Raw genomic sequence first — 19,171 nt, forward strand, 5'->3', positions numbered from 1 at the left:
ACAAAGCGGTCGTCGCCCTCTTCGATGGCAAACGGACAAAGGCACCGAATTTCTGAACCAAGCTTTCCAAAAAGAATTAAAGAAACGTGACATTCATTTTTTTACCACCGAGAATCCCGAAACCAAAGCCAGCATCGTGGAACGTTTTCAACGTACTTTGAAAGAACGCATGTGGATATATTTTACGCATCACCACACTCTGAAGTACATCGACATCTTACCGCACCTGGTGCAAGCGTACAACCAATCTTACCATCGAAGCATCGGACGTGCCCCGCAAGACGTGACTCCCGACAACGAAGTGCTGGTGTTCGAGCGCCTGTTCGGTACGTCCCCGACGAGGGCTGTCCCCGAGAAAAGTGGAGTGTTGACCGTAGGAGATTGGGTGCGCATTGGCAAAACCAAACGCACTTTCGACAAAGGTTACTTACCTAACTGGACGACCGAATTGTTTCGCGTCACTGGACGAGTGCATGGCCGTCATCCTGCCGTCTATAAATTGGAAGACATGAACGGAGAAGTGCTCAAAGGAACGTTTTATTTGCCCGAGTTACAACGTGTCACCAAAAAAGAAGACGACGTGTACGACATCGAAAGCATTCTCGAACGCAGAACCCGTAAAGTGGGCAAACGACGTGTCAAAGAAGTCAAAGTACGTTGGAAAGGATATCCACCCAGTTTCGATTCTTGGATCGACGCTTCGCATGTCATCGACTATAAAAAGAAGAAGTGACCATCATGCCCTTTCACACAGCAGACGCAGCTACGTCGACCACTCCTTCTTCCCCTAGTTCTTCTGTGCAAGATTTACAAAAACAACCCTTGTGGGTGTGGTGTGGAGAACGTGTGCCTAAAACGCAAATCGTCTTTTTCTGCCAAATCTTCGTGGTGTATTGTGTCATCGGGGCAGCCATCGCCAATTTGAGTTTGCAACAAGGAGACAAACAATTGTGGACCATTTTATTGAGCAGTTGCATCGGTTACCTGCTTCCCAATCCCTCCCTGAAATTCTCCTCGAACGGGAACGTTGTGTCCAGTGCCAGTGCCAGTCACCACTCCAATAACAACCAGAACCCCATTTTGGGCGGAGACACGCCTCTGACGTCCACTAACCCCTCGGACAGCCACAGAACTCTGGAATTATGAGTCACCAAAACCAATTTTACTTAACCTTACCCAGTGACAGTTCCATGGAGGTGTTTCCCCACAACACGTTGTGCTGTTACACGGCCAAATTACCTCAAGCCATCCCCTTAGATCACGAAGCCCATTGGGAAGTGGCTTTAGTACAAATGATTCACCCGACCCAAGTCCTCAATGTCCTTCCCAATCAAAATTTTTTTCATGTGGAAGTTCATGACGAGCCATTGCAACAGGAGTTGAATAAGAAAGTCATATATGACAATAAAACCTATAATGAGAAAACTCAAAAGTGGACCTACCACTTTTTCATTTCCCCAGGCTATTATTTTAGTGGTCAACATTTGGTCAGCACCATAGCCTCCAGGTTTAATGCCGTGTTTCTGAAAGCTTTGGAGAATGTTAACAAAAGTGTCACCATGGAGTACCACAAAGTAGCTCGTCGCTTCTCGATGAAATTTGAGCGGAGTAAAATCATGTCCATTTTATTTTGTCCTGAATTGTTTGACATGTTGGGCGGAGACATGAACCTGAGAATGAGCATACTCAAGAACAACGAATTACCCATCGTTTACGACAACGAGTCTTTTAGCAAGTTATTTCGTACCCCAGTAGAACTGAACCAAGGACTGAATTTGATGTTCGTGTACTCCGATGTGGTGGAGTATAACGTGGTGGGACACACCTCCGTACCGTTACTGCGTGTCATTCCTTTCAAAGTGGATTCTGCCGCGAACGCTGACGAGGAAGGTGGAAACACTTACCACGTCCACCGCGAATTTGTCCATCCTCACTATTTGCCAGTCAGCAAGTCGTATTTGGACACGGTCAACATTACTATAAAAGGAGATCTGGGACAAAATATTCCATTTACCAAAGGAAAAGTCACGGTGAAACTCCATTTTCGAAAACGGTTCTCTCACGATTCGTAAGTAAGTCATGTATCCAGTGTACCAAGGGGTTGCACGACAGCGAGGACACGGTTTAGGAGACATGTTAAAATCGGCCTTTCGTTCGGTGGCCCCGGTGTTGAAACCGATGGTGACACGCGGATTGCACGCCTTGAAAGATGCGGCACTGACGCAAGGCAAAGAATTTCTCCAAAATGTCATCATCGACAAACAAAACCCTAAAGAGGCCTTCATGAGGGCAGGCAAAAATGTCCTGCTGCAAACGGGTAAAGACATTTTAGGCCGACGAGACACACCTATAAATGCCCTGCACGCTACCGAGTCAGGCATTCAGCAAGGACAAGGCAGAAAGAGACGACGAAGAAAACACCCTTTCACCAGACTTCAAGCGAGAAAAGCCAAGAAAAGAAGAACCGTTCGAGACTTAGACGTTTTCGATTATTGAGACACAGAAAAAAATGATGCACCGAGAGTCATGTGCTTGTTCCAAGACGGAACTGGATATGTTTGCCATGCCCCCCACCATGATGACGATGCAAGAATCCCAGTGGGTGGAATTTCATCCCGTCTCCTCTTTGACGGATTCCGCTCCCATCGAGTTCGAAATCAAAGGACAACCCGAAGATTACATCGATCTGAATAGCAGTTACCTGTATTTGAAAGTCAAAGTGATCAAAACTGACAACACCAATCCTGGAGCCAATGATAGGGTAGCGCCCGTCAACAATTTCATGCATTCCTTGTTCAGCGAAGTGGACTTGTACTTGAATAACAAACTGGTCAGCAGCAGCATGGATACTTACCCATATCGTGCCTACTTGGAAAATCTCTTGACGTACGGAAAAGAAGCCAAGAATACTCATCTGGATGCTTGCGTGGTATGGAAACCTGACACGGCAGGTGCAGGCACGTTTAGCGACACAGCCCTGACAGAAGATGACAATCCTCACAATGTGGGGTTTAACACACGTAGAACTAAAATTCTGCAAGGACGTAGTTTAGAACTGATGGATCGTTTGCATTTGGACATGTGGTTACAAGAAAAGTATTTACTGAACGGAGTTGATATTCGCCTGAGACTGAATCGTAGCACTGCCGCTTTCCATTTGATGGCCCATGCCAACGAATACAAAACTGTTATCCAAGAAGCCAGACTTTACGTACGCCGTGTGGAAGTGTTACCTAAAGTGGGAAACGACATCAGTCAGACGTTGAGCAGAACGACCGCCAAGTATCCCATACGACGTGTGGAAGTGAAAACGTTCACCATTCCTGTTGGACAGCGATCCATGATCGAAGATCATCTGTTCCAAGGACAGTTACCCAAGCGTTTGATCGTTGGTATCGTCAGGAATTCAGCTTTCAATGGACTTCACAACGAAAATCCTTTTGAGTTTCGACACTCTAGCGTGTCCAAAATCGAAGTCAGTCGCGACGGCAAGACCTTGTGTACACGACCCTTTGAGCCTAACTTTGCCCAGAACAATTACTTGAGATCGTACTTGTCCCTGTACGAAGCCACCGGACAGTTAGGAACCAATACCAGTCACGGTATTACGTACGAGGATTATGCAGGAGGCTACGCTTTGTGGGCTTTCGATTTCACTCCAGACCAAGGCAGCGACGAGGGACATTTCCACCCTATAAAATCTGGTCAGATTCGTGTGGAAATTCAGTTTGCAAATCGAGACCCTGCTGATCCAACGTTGAACGTCATCCTGTATGCAGAATTTGACAATACGATAGAAATCAACAGTTTGAGAGAAGTCATTCTAGATTACTAGAAGCCATGGAAGACTGTTATCCCTCTTTACCTAGTGAAGAAACTTTGGACATGAAATGTGAGGAGACCGTGGAAGGAGAATCCCAAGACAAAGACGAAGAAATTGTCATGATGAAGTCGAGATGGCCAGAACAAGAAGCCCATTTAGTCTCCTGTTTTGCCAAACACTTGGTCGACAAAATGACGGAATTGATCAAGAAAAATTGTTATGGATGTCAAAACGATCATCCCAGTCAAATTCAACACGATAAATGCCTGATGTTGAGTCAAGAAGAAAAATTGGACGAGTATCTGGACGAAGCTTGGAGTCTCATCTCAAACAAAGACGTGTTGCACCAGTGGTATAAAGACTTGCGTAAACATTCTTGTCCACCATTAACCACTCAAGAGATCCATCGTATCGAAGCTCTCCTGAATCAAAGTGAGGAAACAGAACGAATAACCGTTTATTCGTCAGACATTTTCAAGCAAAAAGTCAGGATCGAATTGACAACTTATTATTACCTGTGAAGAAAAAAACACAAAACAATGGATACCTGGGAACTTCATTACCTTTTGAACCACAGTTCGTATACGGCTTCTTGGAATCCTGTCGTCTGTGCTAAAGATGAACTCCCTCATCGCAAACCTAAAGACCATCAAGCTTACGTGATCAACACGGACGAAAGTCATCTCCCAGGAAGCCACTGGGTAGCCGTCTACTTTCCTCAAGAAGGATGTGTGGAATATTTCGATTCGTACGGATTACCCCCTTTGGAAGACGATATCATCGACTTTATGAAAAGAAATGCTCAAACCACCCGATTCAATAATGTGAAATTACAAGGCACAGATTCCTTGGTGTGTGGACAGTACTGTGTGTATTTTCTGCATCATCGCAGCCTGGGCTATTCCTTAGAACATTTAGTGACTCATTTCGATCCTCGTTCTTCTGCTAGAAACGATGTGAAAGTAGATCGATGGTTTTGTGACCATTATGCTTATCTTTTGTCTCAAGCTAGGAAACGTAGTGTCAATCAATGGCCTAATGATTTCCAACAGTGGAAATCACGATTTCATTCACAACGTTGTCAGCCTTGTTTAAAGTAGATTGTCTATTGAGAAAAAATGTTAGTGATTTGAAAAAAAATTGTTTGATGTTATAATGTTGGATTATTGTTAAAAAATGTTAGAGTTGTTGATGTTAAGTGTTAAGTGATTTTTGAATAAAAAATGTTGTGTTTTGAAAAAAATGCTTTTGTCTTTTGTTTAGCTATAAGAATGTTGGATTGATGCTCTTTCATTTCTTACTATCCCTCTCATGAACGTTGCGGCTCGAAAAACCGTGTGGGGGATGTTTTCCTTCACGTCCGCGCTTTAACTTTAAGAACCGGTTTGTTCCCAGTCTAACCATCCATTGTCGACTCATCCTCCTAAGAAGATGTGCTCCAAACTAGCTAAGCTCAACGAAGCCTACGTGAATTTGCATAGGGTCAGACACAGTCTGATACCGAAGCCAGAAGAAATAGAGAATGTGAGAATGTTAAAAATCACTGAAGACCTAATAGAAGAGCTCTTCAGAGAAGAAGTGAACAGGGAAAAAGAAGAATGGACAGAGAAGTACAGACTTCAAAAACAGCAGCAACAACAAGAACAGCAGCAGCAGCAACCTGAACCTGACAGAGGCTTTGTCGATTGCCGTATCGACACCAAAGAGTTCTTCTTCTCTTTCCGAAGAAGCAGACCTATTGCCAGAAAGTCTATCCTCAGAGGACATCGCATTCTTAGAAACTAAAAAAAGAATGCCATAGCAAAACAAAAAAACAGCCCTTTTCAGGGCTACCCAATACTCTAGAAAAGAAATAACTATTAATTTGCCAATGTGAGTAGGTAGAGTAGTGTGAAAATAAACACTAACTCTTTTATAAAAAATGTGAGGGTATGTGTTTGTGTGTTTGTGTTTGTAAGAGCTAACGTAAGTTGGTGAGGATAGTAGATTAAAATAATGTTTTTTGGGTTTTTGAGGTGTATATTTGGAGTTAGATTGGATTGTTTTGCTTATGTGGATAGTCTATTGAAGTGATTTATAAAAAATTTTACAATAGTGATGGGTAGCATAAAAAAGTGAGTGAGTGTTTCTTTTAGGTCCGCGCGTTGTTGGGTCATGATCTAGGTAAGATCAATTTTATGTTTTTTAGGGGATGTTTTCCTTCACGTCCGCGCTTTCAGTATAAATTGAAACTCGTTCGGCAGTCCAGCTACCCTTGTTGATTGATCAACACCAAAAAATGAACACGAAACTTGAGAAACTGTTGGAGCTTCATGTGCATCTGGAATATGCCAGGTGCATATTAAATGAACTGGCCGCGCAAGCCATTGTCGAGGAGGGAAAGATAAGAGAGGAGGAAAGAAGAAACAAAGAAGAGGAGGAGAGAAGATATAAAGAAGAAGAAGAAAGAAGATATAAAGAAGAAAGAAGAAACAAAGAAGAGGAGGAGGAAAAGGAGAGAAGAAATTTCAAAATCCCAGAGAGCGAAAATTGGGATTCTGAAGCGACATATCCTGCCTCTGCTCTCTCCCCCAAAAAGGTAAAAAGTAACTGGGGGATAAGATGCGTATGTGGCGCCAGGCCCGGAAGGTGCCACCATTAACCAGGTGCCCATGAAGTTCCAAACAAAACAGCCCTTTTCAGGGCTACCCAATACTCTAGAAAAGAAATAACGATCGATTTGCCAATGTGTGTAGGTAGAGTAGTGTGAATATAAACACTAACTCTTTCTTTAAAAAAATGTGAGGGTAAGTGTTTGTGTGTTTGTGTTTGTATGAGTAAAGGTATGTTTGTGAGAATAGTAGATTATGGGTTTCTTTATTGTTTCTTAGCAAATGGGGAGAGTATAGTTTGGGTTATATTATATGAAATGAAAAAGTAGGGGATGTTTTCCTTCACGTCCGCGCGTTGTTTGGTCATGATCTAGGTAAGATCCATTTTATGTTTTTAGGGGGATGTTTTCCTTCACGTACGCGCTTTAAGTATAAGAACCCACAGTATTCGTCGTTCAAACCATTCTGCAAAGAATAAAAAGAAGATGGCGTCAAACCAAATGGACAAAATACAAACCTTGCAAGACGTTTTAGACAACTTAGGAATAATGGAACAGATGCTAATAAGACTGGTTGAAGACCATTATTCCTATAGTCCCCATCGTGTAAAGATGGAAATTAACAACTTAAGAAAAGCAAAGGACAAGATTAGTGGTGTGATGAAGGAAATAAAGGAGGAGAAGGAGGATGAAGAGGAAAAGATAAGAATAAGAAGATGGAACGAAAAAATTGAAAAAGAAGAAGAAAATGAGAAGAGGAAGAAAGAAGAGGAGGAAGAGAAGAAGAAAGAAGAGGAGGAGAAGAAAAAAAAGAAAGAGAAGAAGAGTGTAGGAGATAAAATAAGAACTTGGTGGAGGAAAAGAAGAAATTAGAAGAAGAAGAAAACCCAAAGGCCCTTTTCAGGGCCCCCATATTTCTCGAAAAGAGATAGTCTTTGAATTGCCTACCCCTTTTTTAAAAAAATTTTTTAAAAAATCCCATGTTCAATTCCCCTTGACGGTATAAAGACCCACTTTAGTAAAAGCCCTTGACGCTATAAAGGCCCACCCTGTTTAATTTCCTTTGACGCTAAAGTGCCCCACGATTTTTTCTTTCTCCATGTTAATTTCCCTTGACGGTAATCTTACCCACGATTTTTCTCCATGTTAATTTTCCCTTGACGGTAATCTTGCCCAAGGGGTCTTGTAATGCTAATTCCCATTGACCGTAAAGTGCCCCCCTTCACTACTTATGTCTGACTAAAAGCTATGTCACATTATTTCAAGGTATAATTTATGTCTTATTTCTTTGTAATATGTTGAGTAAAAGTTATACTGCATGGAAAGAGTTTTCCTTTTATTTTTTCAGTAGCTATCTATTCTTAATTTGTGGTAGGAGTTATGTATCATTTTAGTTATTTTTTTATACAAATGATTTTTCTTTTCATTCTTATTATTCTTAGTAAATGCTCTCCTTGAGTTTTTTCCATTAATCTTGTCACGAGTATCTCCTGTTTTAATTTGCATTTTTGTCGGAGTTATTTCCCTTTAATAGTTAGCAATGCTTATCGCCAGATGGTAGTTATTATATTTTGGTAAAAGATATAATGTTCTTTTTTATATATAAAAATATTTTTAAGAGCCGTTTCACCTAATCAAGTAAGAGTAATAAATTAATTATATTCCCTGTATTGTTAGGAAGACTTATCCCGGCTTTATTTTTAGTTGGAAATGTACCTTTTATATTTTAGTGAGCTATCTTCCTTTACCGATTGGTAAGAGATATTTCCGTTTGGTTTTTACATATTTTAGTAAGAGTTTATCTCTCTTTTATTATTTAAAACTATTTTTATTAATGGTACAGATTTAGGAAGTGATATCTCAACTTTATTTGTATCGATAGTTTTTTATTCTTCCGTTTTTCAATTAGATTTTTCATTTGAGCTTTCTCTCTTATGTTGTTGTATTGTTAGTAAAATATCTCTTTCTTTTTGATTTAAATGCACGAGCACGCCAGGCGTGATGGGATACCTTATCTAAGCAAAAGGAGGTAACCTAATGTTGAATTCCTTTAGGGCCCCAGGGTGTTATCCAATGTTAATTTCAGTGACACTGTAATATTAAATTTCTATTGGGCCCTATAGAGATTGGAATTTTCACTATAGCCCCATAGTGTCGTTCGAGGAACCAAAGTGGCATCTTTCAGCACAACGGATAGACCGTCAGTCAAATGTATAAATAAATCAATCATTACATACATACATAGATACAATATACAACCATACATACATACATACATACATACATACATACATACATACATACATAAATATATACATACATAAATACATACATACATACATACATACATACATACATACATACATACATACATACATGCATGCATACATACATACATACATACATACATACATACATACATACATACATACATGCATGCATACACATAAACACATGCACATACATACATACATACATACATACATACATACATACATACATACATTCATACATACATGCATACACATAAACACATAAACACATGCATACATACATAAATACATACATACATACATACATACATACATACATACATACATACATACATACATACATACATACATACATACATACATACATATATACACATACATACATACATACATACATACATACATACATACATACACACACACATACACACACAGTAATCTCTTTTTAAAGAGGAAATAAAGTCAGTCAGTCAGTCAGTCAGTCATACGTACATACATACATACATACATACATACATACATACATACATACATACATACATACATGCATACATACATACATACATACATACATACATGCATACATACATACATACATGCTTGATTCCCGGACAATGCGAAAGCCTTTAATACGGTATGGCATGATGGCCTCTTTTATAAGCTATTCTATCTCAGAGTTAAAGGAAACCTGTGGAGATTGATTCGAAATTCTTTTCCAGAAGTTAGGGTCCTTGTTTTGCTCAACAGCCATCATTCGAAAACATACTTAGTCAATCAAGGGGTAGGACAAGGAAGAACGCTATCAGCATGGTTATTCTTAGTCATGATAAATGGCCTAATATCCTTGCTGGAGTCAACAAAATCTGGAATACAAATTGGTACCTGAAGTATCCCTTGTGTTTTACTAGCGGATGACACTTCCTTGCTATCTTCATCATTTAATGGTGTGTGTGTTTTACTTCGCAACCTCCATGACTATTCATCTAAGTGGAGACTCCAGTACAATGCTGATAAAAGCAATATCGTCATATTTTCGAAGAAAACATCATACACAAAAATATGTTCATGCTCGGAGGCAAAAGGATTCATATAGTTTCTTCTAGAATAAATGCTGGGGTTACTCTCTCCACAGATCTTGCTAATACTGCTGCAGTGAAAAATGCTTGTGATAAAGGAAGATCAGTATTTTATTCCCTTTTTGGAACTGGCATTGGAAAGGATGGAATGAATCCAATTAATAGTGCTAAAATATGGTAAAAAAATAGTACTACCTGCTATGACATATGAATGCGAATCATGGTCCAACTTATAGATCTTGACCAGTGCTCATCTACAGAGACAAGAATTAGCAGTCTTGGACTGTGGTCAGTTGAAGAATCTGTAGATTAAATAAAATTAGGTTTCTTCAATAAAATCTGCAGAGCTAATGGTTCACTAGCATGGTAAATTATATTCAACAGAAACATTCTTGACTTCCTGATACACGAGAGCGAGAGAGTTGGTTTTGTTAAAGATATATATCGTGTTCTTTTGAAATACCAGCTTGACGGTTTCTTCAAAATTATACGCTGTCTTGAAACCAGTCTGGAGGAAGAATATTGAAACAGCAATTCACTGCTGCTAAGAATCATTGTGAAGATCTAGACTTGAAATGAGATCTGAACTTTTACATTATGCAAGTGTCCATACTAATATTCAATCACTTGCTGTCTGGAAGCTTTTTAAATGTTTTCCTAATAACACTTGGACTTTGCCTATTTAACAGTGCGTTCAATTTTAACAGAGAATAAATATAAAAATATACATGCATACATACATACATACATACATACATACATACATACATTGATTCTGAAAATTGTTTGTTGATACATAGGTCAAATGACAATCATTGTACCTTTATGTATTTATTAACAAGATCAGTATGCATTACATGTTCATTTTATATTTCTTTTGATGGCTTTACATTGTCTGTTGCTATTTTGTGTAAGAATGGTAATAACTAAATGCAGTTTTTTTTTTCAGATGAGGACAAACATGCACGTATACAGAATCTCTATGTAGGTTTACATAGCTAATAAAATCTATGCTCATTTTAATCTATTAAAATAATTGCTCCAACTTTAAAATCTAGTTGCGCACGTTCGATACGATCCACATTCCTATTGTAAGTACACTATATTAGCAACTCTAGCAGCAGTACAAGTAATTGTTGCCGGTATAAGCAGCACTACTATTGTAGTAGTAGTAGTAGTAGTAGTAGTAGTACAATGCAGAATATGCTATTGACAAGAATCATTCTCGACAACAATGACACTGCCATGATTACCGATTTAAAACTAAGACATTACAAGTTCATCCTTTTCTTCAGATGACACCTCAACCATCATAACATATTTTAAGTCTCTTTTCAGCAACTACACGTGAGAGAAACATGAACCTTGCTTTGTTAATGTGTGTATGGTGTTTTCTGGGGTCTATTAAAGGTAGGCTATTTTAGCACATTTGTGTATTATAAATATTTTTTATATTGCCTTTTACGTATTCAAAACTTTTATATAATATAATCATGAAACGAACATCCTTCTTTATAGGGAGAGAGAGAGAGAGAGAGCAACGGATGGTTCAACGATTAATTCCACTAAATGCTTGACAGTTTTGCGTTTCAAATTGAATTCTTTACGCTCTTGCGGATACATAGATAGAAATTATAGGAATATTTGATGCGTTCAAAATCACGATCGTCTATCCATAGGTGTGCTCTAGTAATACTACTACTACTACTACTACTAATAATAATAATAATAATAAGAAGAAGAAGAATACAAATAATAATAATAATAATAATAATAATAATAACAAAAATAATAATGAAGAAATTGGCGTTATTTTGTACATTACATTTTGAGAGGATTTATTTCGTCCGTGATAAATTTTATTGATGTTCAAGTCAACAGAAACTTAAGTTTTTAAAATAAAACTCGTATTTATACCCTGATAAATAGAAGCAAACTCAAGAAAATAATTAAAGGACAAAAGGGAATTAAAACTCTTGCCGAATAATGAACAACATTTAAAAAGAGAACAGTTGAAATTTGTTTGCATTATATCAACAAGTAAATTAGTGCTCTACTTATTCATTTGTGTCGTTGTCTGTTATTTTTTTTTTCCTTGAATGAACATCCTTGTTTAGTTGTTTAGAACGAAAGTATTGGAAAAGTGTAAATCGTTCCTATCTTAATTGCTTAACTTGTGCGTGCTCGACCTTTTGGTCCATGACAGCAGATTCTCTTCAATAGATAATGAGTTATAAATAGTTTGTTGATTTGGGTTTGCGTTCTATAAAATGAACCTGTGTACAGTTGGGGGTCATTTCCCAATGGATGATTAAGTCGGGGGGGGTGTTGCGACATAAGTCACGTGGTAAGTATTGCAGCATAGAGTTGTAATACAATCGTGGAGATGTAAATAATGAGAGGATTGATTCACTCCTAATTGATATTTCCTAGTATTGTTTTAGTATTAATATAAGTCTGCAGAACTGTTTAATGTTGTGTTTAAATTTAATTTCAAAGAAATCATTTATTCAAATTATTCGTTGGAGGGACAAAGTGTTCTGTTCCAATGACAGTCTTGACTAAAGTATCAATTTGGAAGTATTGTTAGTTCATTCAAAGACGTTCTAGGCAATACCGTTCTGATAAATCAAAACTGTTGGCACTTCATCACATTTAAGAAGATTGGTATATCAACACATTCGGGACTAGCAATTCATTTAATATAACATTTTGGATTATTTTGGATTTAATTAAACCCTTAAATGTTCATTTTGTAACTTAAATAATTAAATTATTTATTCAGTTTTTTTTAAACTATATGGTTTTACTTCTTTCTGTTTTTCATTTTAGACCATTGGGTCGTAACAATATTATATTATATTATATTATATTATATTATATTATATTATATTATATTATATTATATTATATTATATTATATATCAAATAAAAATCCTTTTTGGAGCCTCTTTCTACAAGGAAATCTAAAACAGAAATATTCAAATACCACAAAGCACGGAGAAATAAGTAAAATAAATTGGGGAAGAGCTTGTTTGGTTCTGGTGAAATGAACACAATATAATCTGATGCAAATATCACCGAGAGAGTCAGACATTTATATGCTTTGAACTAATATCTAATAATCACTCTCACCAGGAGAGAGTTGCAATGGAAACTACCCGACCCTAGACATGTTGGAAGAAAGAGCCACCAGTCACTCAGCCCACTATACCGGGTTGTGGGTATATGATTATTCTCTACCTAGTGGATGGTATGACGTCGGCAGCAGAAACATGCCTACGGATCCTAGTAAGCTGAATGCTTCAAATTCATGCGGAACTATATATCCAATTTGGATGAATGGTAATTTCAAATTAAGACGATTGAAACTCATGTTGATGTAAATGCTATTCAGAAATTAAAATGTTGGTAAACCCCCAAATTTAATATGGCCTTTTGTTTAACTGAATGTGTATCAACAACAAGCGTAACACTTATATAGAAGTGGAAAAGTTTGTTGCATTCCTTTTCAAATGAGTGTCAAAGATAATCGTTTTATTCAGTCATTTCCACGATAATATTGAAAATGCCGCTACATTTTGTTTCAAGTAAACATTTGTAAGCTTGGGTTTTGAATTCTTATACAATGTTTTTACATTCTGTTTTTAAAATTTTGGAATGAAACACAAAATGTGTTAAATATATCTACCATCCTGTCAAAATATTTTTAAGGAGACAAAAGGATTTTTGCAGATTTTTTCCTATGTAATTTTTGACGATTTCTCCTATGTGACGTTCGTGGTGGACGTCGGTAATACTTTTTCTACTTGATTTTTTTTTTCTTTTCTGTGGGCATGAATTGCTTGCCCAATGCTTATATTATTTTTACGTTACAATTACTTAAAGCAGATCATTACTGTAACAATATATTATTATATGAATAAACAACTTTAAACAAATAAGACAATAACTACATCTTGGTGAAACGTTTGTTTTGAAATTAGAGACAAAGTATGAACCAAAATAAGAACTGCGTATTCAGGACATAGGTCTACAAAATAGAACACTTGAAAAATATTAACATCAGACCAAATGATAAAAATATTGTCACACTTCAATTTTTGTGTCTCTTTCGTTTCACAAAGGTACAATACCACAGAAAAGTGATGGAAAAGTTACCCGCACAGCTTGCGTATTTACTTCTTGGAATGAATGCTTGTATACGACTGAAATTGAAGTAATCAACTGCGGAACTCATATGCTCTACAACCTATCGGGATTCAGTTATTACTATCATTATTATTATTATTATTATCATTACTACACAGCCTACTGTTTTGGTAAGTATTTTAGAACACCCACAAGTTAAATTGAGTATCTTTTCCTCTTGGAGACAATTGATCTTTCGTCAAAGAATTGCACCCATATGCCATCCGCTTTGTTTTACGTACCTACTCTAAAATATGTGACCTATGCTCAAGTCAGTGGTGATTAGAGTAGGTCCCAGGGTAAATTATGGTCGCTTATTTGAATGTTTATTTTATTACACAGTACGTGCTTATGTAATTATTGCTTCGGTATTTGAACAGTTTTAAGTTGTTGCTCAGAGGCTACATTATCCAATCCCGAAAAAGCATATTGAACGAATATCAGCGTGAACCGTTAGTGTCACCATTATTTTAGATATCTGAGCTATTTGGGTTTTTAGCTAACATTGTTTGCAACTTGATATATGAGGTGGTACGTTCAGGCAAGGCGATGGCTGCATTAACCAGCGGACCAAGTCTCTCATTTCAGTAGAGTACGAATTAAGAATTCTCCGGCCTATATGTTATTATTGTTTCACCATATTGAAAAATTCACTTCATATAGAATAGGATCCAGAGATAACACTTTCCGCTCCTTATTGTATACATTTGTAACACCTTATAATAGCCTTCATATTTCCTGATTTCTATGGTACTTAAATGAGACATAATTACTGGGTCAATAAGCGGATTTGTCTGATACGCGCGAATGGCTGTATAAGAGACTTTGTAGGATCATTTTTATGGGATATGTGCTTGGTCCAGGGAGTATGGGGGTTGGTGCATGCAGGCAAGACGGTATATGCCGTAAACCGAGGTCACCAGTTCGAATTTAGGTAGGAATCAATCCAGCGCTGCGAGTAATTGAACCAAGCTCCTTGCTTTCTTATCCCTATTATATAATCCACCCCGTCATGCACTTACCCACCGAACAAGGATTGAATAAATTCGAAGGAAAGGCTCGTTATTCAAGAGAATATACTCGTTAGGCAAGCAAATATTTAGCACTGATCAAAATGCAAAACCCTGATTCGTTTCTTTTCTTAAAAAAAATGAATCATTTCTATCTGAAATTATAATTGTAAACTGACACTTATTCTATAAAGGAAAGGGCTTATCCTTTGATCCCACGTTTTTTTGTTGTTTTTTTTTTTTTTCGATCCATGATTATATGCTAGAATGATAATAGAATATTTGAATTTATCGAGTGAATAATGGATATATTTTATCGAGTAGGTGAAATATTTAGTATTTTCACGATTGGCAAAGTGTTTCACGCACGAGATGAGATGGAACCTTATTCACTCAAATGAGTTGGTTAGCTAAAGTGTATAGAATATAGATAATTTCAGATATTTCACCTGTTATGCTTTGCAGTGTTTTGTGTATATTAGAGCGGAAAATATTAGTAACATAATTATCTTTCCTAATTCAAGAAAAAGAAAGCACTCACTTAGGAAAAAAGAACTAAGTTCGAAGTGACATTTGCACCTGGTTATCGCTGTTTTGTGTAACAGGTCAACATGCTACCACTGTACCAAGGGATTGACCACATGGCGGACTGAGTTCTTTGATCATAATGTTAATAATGCATAACTGAATACAAAATTCTTTGGAGGAAAAACTATTTCACTCCAGTGAATGTTCAACATTATTCGTATTGTTTAAACCAGACTAGCAAAGTATAAATCAAAACATAACCAAATCGGTTAGACAGTTATAATTTATAAAGTGCATATGTTTTTATCTTTAGCCCTTATAGTTTTTAAACTCACATAATGCCTTTTATTTTTGTAAAATATAGTCTTTATCAAATTTTCAATGATAAGAACCTACCTTTTACTGATATCGATCCAGAATAGCGTTAAACATTGTAACACGAACTAGCTACTTCGATATATTTGCTTTACTACTAATCTGCTTTAGAAACAAATGATACCATAAAAGACCATACTGTCATTTTCAGATGAAGTCATAACTGTATGAAGTACATTGCCCATGACTGTTGCTAATGTATTTACGTTCATTTGCATTTCACCATATTGTTCAACATTTTGCATATATGCAAGTCCCAAAATAGGCTTACCTGATCGAGAAATCTTAAAATTACATAAGAATAAATCTCGTAAAGCTCGTTTAATTGTTAACCAAAATTACTGACAATTCCATGAAAGGACTAATTTCAAATGGGTCAAATAGACTCTTTAGATTTCACTGATGAAAAGTTGACATTCCAGCCTTCAAATTTATTAACCAAGCCCTGAATATACTTTTGTTCTTTTTAGACCCCTCTGACCTCTCGCCGGCCTCTCTTAATGTACAGCCGTTGCTTTTCTTCGCTGATGAAAATGGAATAGGTGGGCAATTCTTTAAAAAGCCACGATTATTGTTTCGTTGTCAGATCAGTGGAAACGTGACCGATGACCTCTACTATTCAGTATCGTGGTAAGCTTGGTACACATATATTTATTGTATAAGAAAAAGACTTAAACCTCCAAAAAGTCTTGTTATGCATAATTTATATTGTACGCTTCACTTTTGTCCGTTATTGAGAGTGGAGATTTTTCCTACTTGACTTTTGTCACATTTTTATGATATTTATTAAAATTTCAATGCATAACCTTGTTTACGATCTTAGAATATTCTGAAAGCGAACATTTAACAATTTGATGTACATTTCCATTACTTTTTTCAGAAAATACTATTGCGGCATATACGAAGTTATAGTGGTGTTCAGATATAATTTGAGAGGAATTGTTTATTTAAATTATTCATTAGAACATGCCCATTGACATTTTCGACCAAAACAATACTTTGGGATTATAAAGGATTCTTCAAAAACGTTTTGGATTATATTATTGTGATACATTAAGATATTCAAGACTATTATAATTCATTCGGAACATTCTGTACTTTTGGACTTGTAGTAGGACATTTGTATTCTATTGAAGTAAATTGTTTGTTGAATTGTTGGTTTAATTTTCTTTCCTGTCACATAGTTTAAGCCAAAAAGTCATAACAGTAAAAATTTATATATCTTGATTAATACGTCATTTTCTAAAGGTAATTATTGACTTAAATAATATCAAAATATTAGTGGAGGAATATTTCGTGACAAATGATTGAACTTATTCCTCAGTTGAAAAGGTTTTAGTTGATAACGATAAATTTGTCTTTGGGTGTATTAAATGGCCAAACAAAATATTGAGAGCGAAATGTACAATTCGATACGATATTGTTAGCTTTGCTTTCAATTTTCTAGTTGAATTGTTTATTTTTTTTCCTTTCTCAGAACATAAAGCCTTTATTTCATATTGGGCGGTGGAATAAAAACAATCGACGTATTGATGGACTAACGATCAAACAACACTAGATTAGCTGTTCAGAGTATATAATCTCTCCCAATAGATATGCATATGCATAACTACTTTGAAGTTCATCCAATATATTTGTATTGACTTAACTCTGAGATAAATAATACATTTGAAAAGAATGTTGTTTTAAATAGAATTAGAAAAGGACAACTATGCCATTCACAATTTCTAGCTAAAAACATTAAAACTTCTTAACTGCCTTTTGTATTATAAATAGTATATTTATCTTTATTTGATAATTTGTTGTTATTTTTAAATTCAAACATTTATTTACAGACACTTAAACTACGGAAAGAAGGAAAGTTTAGTAAGATTTTATAAATATATTTGAAATTTAATCAAAGCATGGAACAATGTTATGAGTTTCCACAGAATGATTATATGTTAGAAATAAAATGGTGCGTGCAAGCATTTAGATACATTCGAAAGCTCTCCTGACAGTCAATTACCGTAGCTGACCATGTTATTTCAATAATAATAATAATAATAATAATAATATTATTATTATTATTATTATTATTATTATTATTATTATTATTATTATTATTATTAGGTCTATTACGGAAATTGGAGGAGCAAGATCTAATAAAATTTTAATCAAATATCATACGGAGACGGGCATTCTGAGAACACTTTCTACTAAATGGCGATATACCGATGCTTTCCGCGCAAGAAAAAGTCACTATTTCCACCTTTTGCATACTACATGTTATTCCTACCACAACAGTTTAAAATATTCTTCGCCAAAAACACAAATACATATAGGTGGTATTAGCAGGAAAGATGGTTCGACTGCTGCCTCGTACGTTTATCAGGGTGGTCATTTCTTTTATTATTTTATTTTTCCACCTCACCCCCATTCAATTTCGTGTACAACCCATTTGTAGCTTAGAACTGTATCCAGCTATAGTGACTTCCTCTTGCGTATTTAGTGCATACATGACAATTTACACGACAAATTCTTTGTCGGAAAATACACCTATCACCAGATCGCAAAAAAAACCCTCATACTACTCAACTCTAAACAGTGATGTCATAAGTCAGCAGGCTGGTGATCAGTTATTGAGTATTTTAGGTGAAGTCACTCATACACAAATTTCCATATTAATAAAAACCCATTCGTGCGTGTTCCCGTCAGAAATTGAAAAAATAATTATCCTTTGCAAATACCAGGATTTTACTATATGAGTGTTTATTAATGTGATAAAATGGTGTGAAAAGATCTACTAAAGGTTGAAATGTATATTTTCATCTATGATCAAGAAATATAACTAAATTTGGGTCCATATATCCCTCTAATGACTGATAGTAAAACATGTGACGCAGTCTACAAACTATAGATTTCAGTATGAAAATGTGTTGACTGAGCAATACGTGGACTTTTAATTGTGCCTCTCTTGCATGTAGTCAAATGGCTTATACTAATGTAGCAATATAAGCCACTCAGTGGAAATAGTGGTGGGGTGGGGGAGTCTACGTGTACCTCTGGGCGAGAAAGAACTGGAACATTTCCTAGAGTAAGTTTTTATTTTGTTTAACGTTGGATACTTAAATTTATACTCCTGAAACGTTTAAAATGCTGTAACCTCAGGGGACTTAACCCCCTGGACTCGCACAAGGGCATTCCTTGAAGAAAACATCTCACTCCTTGATACGTTTATCCTAAATGATATTACTGGATCTACCATCGTCACTTTATGGAACTGGTGTATGTTTAGTCCTGCAATTTCAAATTATTTGATTTAT

At 36.2% G+C, this 19,171-nt stretch overlaps 1 protein-coding gene across 4 annotated transcripts in view; it reads left to right on the forward strand.

The window, feature by feature from the left end:
• Window positions 1-19,171, forward strand: part of LOC149799203 (von Willebrand factor D and EGF domain-containing protein-like) — a 70,307-nt gene that overhangs the window by 31,135 nt on the left and 20,001 nt on the right. For 2 of the 4 annotated variants that reach the window (XM_089958469.1, XM_089958465.1), the window contains exons 2-6: window positions 10,712-10,746; window positions 11,101-11,172; window positions 12,901-13,107; window positions 13,890-14,084; window positions 16,337-16,496. In XM_089958469.1, coding sequence (XP_089814595.1) covers window positions 11,121-11,172; window positions 12,901-13,107; window positions 13,890-14,084; window positions 16,337-16,496 — 614 coding nt within the window. In that variant the 5' untranslated portion in view covers window positions 10,712-10,746; window positions 11,101-11,120. Of the gene's footprint in view, window positions 1-10,711; window positions 10,747-11,004; window positions 11,173-12,900; window positions 13,108-13,889; window positions 14,085-16,336; window positions 16,497-19,171 lie in introns of those variants that run through there. The other 2 variants (XM_089958467.1, XM_089958466.1) reach the window with 2 other exon arrangements.

Source organism: Sinohyriopsis cumingii, chromosome 5 (genome assembly GCF_028554795.1).
Source record: "Sinohyriopsis cumingii isolate HCF-2022 chromosome 5, ASM2855479v2, whole genome shotgun sequence".
NCBI classification, from domain to species: domain Eukaryota; kingdom Metazoa; phylum Mollusca; class Bivalvia; order Unionida; family Unionidae; genus Sinohyriopsis; species Sinohyriopsis cumingii.